Source organism: Oratosquilla oratoria, chromosome 18 (assembly GCF_046742065.1).
Source record: "Oratosquilla oratoria isolate Oo_2021 chromosome 18, ASM4674206v1, whole genome shotgun sequence".
NCBI lineage: Eukaryota > Metazoa > Arthropoda > Malacostraca > Stomatopoda > Squillidae > Oratosquilla > Oratosquilla oratoria.
Genome location: NC_134794.1, coordinates 28,103,353 through 28,110,852, shown reverse-complemented (window position 1 = coordinate 28,110,852; position 7,500 = coordinate 28,103,353). Strand labels below are relative to the sequence as shown.

At 35.3% G+C, this 7,500-nt stretch overlaps 1 protein-coding gene across 1 annotated transcript in view; it reads right to left on the bottom strand.

Annotated features, from left to right (window-relative positions):
• The window catches only part of LOC143034816 (uncharacterized), a 28,224-nt gene that overhangs the window by 2,180 nt on the left and 18,544 nt on the right, over positions 1-7,500 (bottom strand). The window contains exons 2-3 of the mRNA XM_076201162.1: positions 3,910-4,070; positions 841-899 (exon numbers count right to left, since the gene is read on the bottom strand). Coding sequence (XP_076057277.1) covers positions 841-899; positions 3,910-4,070 — 220 coding nt within the window. The remainder of the gene's footprint in view (positions 1-840; positions 900-3,909; positions 4,071-7,500) is intronic.

The window sequence follows — 7,500 nt, the reverse complement described above, 5'->3', positions numbered from 1 at the left end:
CTTGGCTGATTAAAATCCTTTGAAAACATTTAGATCAAAAAACGTGCAGGTTGTAATAGTATATAAAGAGTTTATTGAAGTAGAATTTATATTTTTAATCGTAGGAAACTGCCTTGGAGTGAAGAAATGTAATGCATATTTTTGCTTGAGAGAAATATATTTCATCATTGAAAGAAGAGTTGCTGGAGGGGGAGGCCTTGATGTATTTCATTTACATTAATTCTTTGTGATGAAGTTTGTTTTGGTAAATAGCAATGTATGATTGTATTTCTGTACTAACATTGATCATTCAACAAATCGGTGGGTGGAGGTTATGTCGGAAACTGTGGAAGCTAAATCTTTGTTTCCTGGGATTAGAGTGCAGGAGGCGGAGCTTGGGTGCAAAATCGTATGTATTTTGTAGTTGTTTACCTTAACCAGTCACTGAAGTAAGGACAGCAGTGACATACAATCATAAAAATAATTACATAGGAATAAAAAAAACAGGTAATAAATTGTCTTGAGAATTATAAGCAAATTGCTTGGCAGTAATCATGAAATGATATATATCAAAATAAAGTTTATGTACAAAATATCCTTTACACTATATGATTTATGATGATTTCATAAGAAATACTCGTATTTTCTTGTGCTACCTGATTTTCGTTATTCTTTTTATATAACTAAAGAGCTCATGAGAACAATGATTATATTCTTGTAATTAACAACTCGTGGAAAGGCATTTAAAGTTGCTATACATAGAAATCTAATTTACTTTTTTGTTACTGAATTTTTTTTTCTCCCAGACCAGGAAAAAACAAATAAGAACATTGTGTTAACACTTTCCTGAGTCTTGATTACCTGTGTTTACACTTTCCTGTGTTTTTATTGGCTGTCACCAAGGAATCACACAAACACTGCTGGTGTTATAAAGCATCAAATCAAGAACTAAGAAAAGAAGCCGAAGGCCACACATGCTAGAAAAAACGACGAAGATTGATTATTACAGCTATGATGTACTGTAGATGGAAAAGCAAATATGGTTTATTTTGATGGAACATAGAGTAGTGGACAAATATAATAAATTGTTATGGTACGACCATGTGGAATAAGAAATACGTACAATGAAAATAATGAAAGTTATGATAATGATAATGGTAATGTTAATGAAAATAATAAATATGATGTAGAGGAGTCTCTCCAGATAACTTTCTTTACACACACACACACACACGCACGCACACACACACACACACACACACACACACACACACACACACACACACACACACACACACACACACACACACACACACACACACACACACACACACACACACACAAGCACACACACACACACACACACACACACACACACACACACACACACCACACACACACACACACACACACACACACACACACACACACACACACACACACACACACACACACACACACACACACACACACACGCGCGCGCGCGCGCACGCATATATATGTATATATATATATACATATATATAATATATATAAATATATATATACATGAATATACATATATATATTTATATATATATATATATATACAGGTATACAATAAAAACACTAGGAACGTGTGTTCACAAATGCGTAAGTAACCACTAGGAAGAGTATACTTATCCTAGTGGTTACTTACGCATATATATATATATATATATATATATATATATATATATATATATATATATATATATATATATATATATATTTATAAAATTACAAAATGTGTAATCAATTTTACATAGGTCAAACTGCCAAACCCTTCAACATTATAATTGAACAACACAAGAAAAATGTTAGGGATGGCAATCATTCTAGTGGTATATTCAAGCATATTGAATTAAATAATCATCCAGTTGATTGGGGTAATGCCCAGGCAATCTATTATACCAACAACATAATAGCAAGAAATTTAATAGAGTGCAGTTTGATTCATACCACCAGTAATCAAAATACCAACCTACATAAAGGCTTGTACAAGCTTGATAATTTCATTTGTCAAGAAATTAGTAAGATAATATCAGATAAAATGTAATCCAACGAATTGACTTAATGTCGCCCTATATAATTAGTAGAAACAGTGACCCTTGGCGACTGTGACCTGATGTCGCCCGACCATCGTAAGATAATTGACAATGACCTTCCGCTCTCCAGGGGGTAATTGGTCGCTACGCTTATTCAAACTGTCCTTGTTCCTTTGTATCATGTATATATTGTCTATGTATTCCTATCACTATGTACTTGTTGCACTGAAGATGTAATATACGAAAGCGCTCTGCTTCGTTAGTTTCTTTTTCCAAGTGGTCTACTTTGCATATATATATATATATATATATATATATATATATACATATATACACACACATATATATATATATATATATATACATATATATATATATGTATATATATATGTATATATATACGTGGAGTTAAAAACGACAGCATTGTTGTAGTTGTTCAGTTTTTTCTTCGTATTCTCTATTTTCCTGATTAGAGATTTTCCATTAACCGGGTGGATTGAAACTAGGTCTCTATATTCTTCCATATGTTCTATTTGAAATCAATGTTTCGTCTTGAAAAAGACATTATCAAGATATAACTGAAATAACAAAAATTACATGGTAACAGTAAAGGTACAAGACAATATCAAGATATAACAGAAATAACAAAAATTACATGGTAACAGTAATAGTGACAAAAAATAAAGATGACAATTTTGTGAAAATAAATTCGGAGACTTACATTTAAAGGGAAGAGAGAAAGAAGGGAGAGTGACAATGTCGAAGATGACCGATGTATATATACCTAAGATCAGGTCAAACAAAAGGGGGGGGAAGACAATAGGGATCTCAGAGGTCAGGGGGTAAGGGGGTTGGGGGGTGGGGGAGGGTTAGGTGGGTGTGGTCACCTAGGGTGGGGGAGGAGGTGGAGGTGAAGGGAGAGAGAGAGAAGGGGTAGAGGGAGGGGGGAGTGGGGGATTTTTATTTCTATATAATGGGATAGAAGAGATTAGATTACTCTGAATGTTAATGATTGGAGCTTTGTCTTTAATGTGAAAGGCTTCGAGTAATTGTAGTCTCCTAGGGTCATTACTCGATCCAATCATTTTGGTGCTATTGATCAAATCATCCCTTCTGAGTGCAGTGTTATGGAAATGCCTATGATGTTCTTTGATTGCTCCCTCTTGTAGATGAAAAGATAGGCGACGGCTGACTTTACATCTAGTAAAACCAATGTAAGTGTGAGAAAGGAGAACAGCTATATTGATACACTGCATTAGTTCTAGATGTGAAATCTGATCGCCTAGACAAATTGTTTGTCATGATCAGAGAAGTTTTTGGATTTTTGTAGTAGATGAGAACTCTGATTTTGTTGTTCTCATTAGTAGGAAGGCAATTCTTATGAATGATATCCATAATGACTTTTTCATCTTTTTTGTAATTACTAGTGAAGGTGTTTCTGCAGTAAATGTTAATGAAGTTATGATTCTGTGGTTCTTTGATTGTAAGATGGGATTCTAGCAGTTTGTTGGTAATAGAATCAAAGTCGGTGTTAGAATACCCATTGTTTGTGAGCATTTGTCTAAGGTGTTGAAGTTCAGCCTGTAAAGCTTGCCACGAGGAACACATATGCTCTAATGACACCTTTCTTGTAGTTGTCTGTGCACTCGCTCTTACCATTCATGCATTCATCCATGTTGGTGGGTTTTCGATATACACTAGTAGTGAAGTTGTCTGAAGTAGAATCAACCAGCACGTCCAGGAAGGGGAGTGGACCATTGTTATTCATTTCGGTGGTAAAAGTTAAGCCTGAAATTTCCTGAAGTCGGCACCATATATTTTCTAACAAATCAACAGAAGGGGTGCTGACAAAGATGTCACCTACACATCTACAGTAGATAGATGGTTTTAACTCTCCGTCCTGGAAGACTGATCTTTCTAAAGCAGACATAAAGGCTTCAGCGAAGAGGACACCTAACGGCGATCCCATCGCTACCCCATCTTGCTGCACGTACAGGTTACCTTCTGGGCACCTGAAAGGAACTTCTGTGTTGCAAGTTACGAGTAATTCTTTCAAAGTAGACTCAGGGATATGGGGGGGGGATGTCACCCGGTTAATGGAAAATCTCTAATCAGGAAAATAAAAAATACGAAGAAAAAACTGAACAACTACAACAATGCTGTCGTTTTTAACTCCACGTGTATTACTGAGAACCTGCTCCCCTCCTTTACTAATATATATATATACATACATGTATATATATATATATATATATATATATATATATATGCGTGCGTGTGTATATATATATACATATATATATACATATATATATATATATATATATATATATATATATATATATATATATGCGTGTGCGGGTATATATATATATATATACATATATATATATATATATATATATATATATATATATATATATATATAAGACTGAAGGTGGAAGAAGCAGACGAGGAGTAATGGGAGAATTTCACGCTTTAACGTTTCGACCCGCAGGGTCTTGATCACAAAGCTAACAACTCAAACGTAACAGGATATTTTATACATGGACGGGTCATCTCATGGGACGCTTCGGAGAGCTTGTTATTTTATTTGCGTATTCTTTTATTATTAATAAGCTTGTGGCTTTTGCTAAATATATAAAGCCTTCTCTATGATTAATGTTGTTATTAGTGTTGATATATGCTGCCTTAATTGTCTTCCTTAGTTTCTTGGATGATCCTTTATTTAATACGGTTGTGTTGTTCCAGTCTGGAAGGTGGCCATGTTTATCCACATGCATTACTATGGAGTTACTATGCATTACTATGGAGCTTTTACACGGGATTTTATAAACAACGCTGTTTTCGTTAGTGGGATTATTGTATCTACGTGTTACCAAATGTCCTACTTTGTTACCTGACGTCCTGGCTATTTTAATGCCCTCTTTTAGGAGAAAAGTGTCTAAGTATGAATTGACATTAGAGTTTGGTACTGTAATATATCTGGTTTCATTATTACATTTATTATCATTTTTATTTTTATCTTTACTTTTGTTAATTATTTCTTTGGCTTTCTTTTTCAACCTACATAAGAGACCTTTTGGATATTTGAGTTTGATGAAAGTCTCAGTAATATGTTGTAATTCAAGATCTAGAAATTCTTTACTGCATACACGAAATGCTCTGAGGAAGAAACCTATTATAATACCTGTTTTAGTTCTGTCATTATGTCCTGAGTAGAAGTGTATATAGTCTTCTTTACTAGTGGGTTTCCGGTATACTGAAAATTTCACATTTTTATATATTCTATGGATAATTGTGTCTAAGAAAGGTAATTTTCCGTTATTTTCATTTTCTGCAGTAAATTGTATATTTTCATTTACACTGTTTAATCTCCTGAGTTTGTTGCTAATGTCTGTATCCTTAGGTACAATTACGAGTATGTCATCAACATACCTAAACCATTTACTATTCCTACCCATTATTGTCGTGTATTCTTCTGTTTCGAGTATTTCCATGTATAAATTTGCTAACACTGCAGAAAGGGGACTACCCATGGCGAGGCCAGAATGTTGTCTGTATTCAATATTATCAAAAGTGAAAGCGCCAAATCCTACACAAAGAGAAATTAATTCGAGGTAATCTTTTTTGGGGACGGGTAGATCTTCATTTTTCAAACTATTTACTACTCGTTCAACAGCATTTAGAGCGCCTTTTATTGATACTCGAGTATATAAAGAGGTGACATCGTAGCTGGGTAGTTTCTTGTTATTGAAATCTAAATCTTTTAATCTGTTAATTAGATCCGAAGAATTTCGTAGATGTGCATCACTAATAGTTCCTAAAGTATTGGATAAAGGTTTAGCTAAACATTTGGCTAACTTATGAGGTGCACTATTGATTCCTGAAGTAATGGGGTGCATAGGAATTCCTGTTTTGTGGATCTTGGGCAGGCCGTGCATTCTTGGTGGTAAAGGTGCTTCTTCAAGTAGGTTTAATAGTTTTTTCCCTTTCTTTGATTTCTTTAATATTTTTCTCGCTTTTGTTGTGAATTTTTTGCCTTCATTTTTTGCATAACCATTATGTTTTTTCTCGTAAGTTTCACTGTCACTGAGTAAATCTAACATTTTATTATTGTAATCTTGCCCATTACTCCTCGTCTGCTTCTTCCACCTTCAGTCTTATTTGTCATAATATAGTCAATATATATATATATATATATATATATATATATATATATATATATATATATATATATATATATATATATGTTATGAAGGTTGGACAGATGAGTGGAAAGGTGGTAGAGAAACACGGGTTAGAGCGAGAACACTGTATTACTGACGTTTCGACTACAAGTCGCATGCTGATTGGCCCGATACTCCCTCCTCCACAACCAATCTGGCGGCTGCAAATGACAAGTTAACGAACCCTTCTCTGTGGTTGCTGACCTTTCCCAGTGTTATGCACGCGGACTCGACCAGCTTTCTCATTCTCCTCTCAAGTCCGGTGCAGATAGGGCGTGCTTCCTCCCATTCTGGTAAATGCCCGTGCGTGTCCACATGTACTACCAGTGAATTTGAAGTCCTGTGATGCCGTAGGTCGTTCTTGTGTTCTCTTAGTCTTTTTGTCAACCCCCGTGACGTCTCACCGTAATATGTTGCAGGACATCCACTGCATGATATTCCGTATACTATGCTATTTTCGTTGGTGTGTTGTTCTTGTTTGTTACTTAGGACGTCTTTTATTTTGCGCCCGGATTTATACGCTATTTGGATGCCGGCTTTAGATAACGTATTAGTTATGGCTTTTGCTTTCTTTGCGAAAGGTACTACTTGGTATTACATTGAAGCTTTGTCACTTTTCGGTCTTGCGTAAATTTCTTCCGCTCTTTCTCAATTTGGATAGTAGTCCTGCTGGTACATAAGCTTGCGGAAGACATTAGATATGTAGGACATCTCCTCTTCTACATATTCTTTTTTGCATATCCTCAATGCTCTCAGATAGAAACCTATTATCACTCCTGTTTTTGTGCGTGTGCTGTGATGGGATAAGTAGTGTATAAAGTCATCTTTGTTCGTGGGTTTTCTGTATACTGAAAACTTTACACAGTAATACAGTGTTCTCGCTCTAACCCGTGTTTCTCTACCACCTTTCCACTCATATATATATATATATATATATATATATATATATATATATATATATATATATATATATATATACATACATACATACATATACCAAGGCTTTTTCCCCCTTCCAAGGGAGGTAGCCAAAAAGGGAAAGGCATAAAAACACTCCCACCCATTTCATCCCCAAATACACTCCACACCCCTCCCACCCTTCCTCTCATCTGAGCACCTCCTGGATGACGGGTCATCCCTGCACCCCGCCCACCGCCCTGGGTCAGAAGCAGTGTCGCAAGACACAGTACATCCACAGCAAGGCCGCTTCATTTAATCGGCGACCC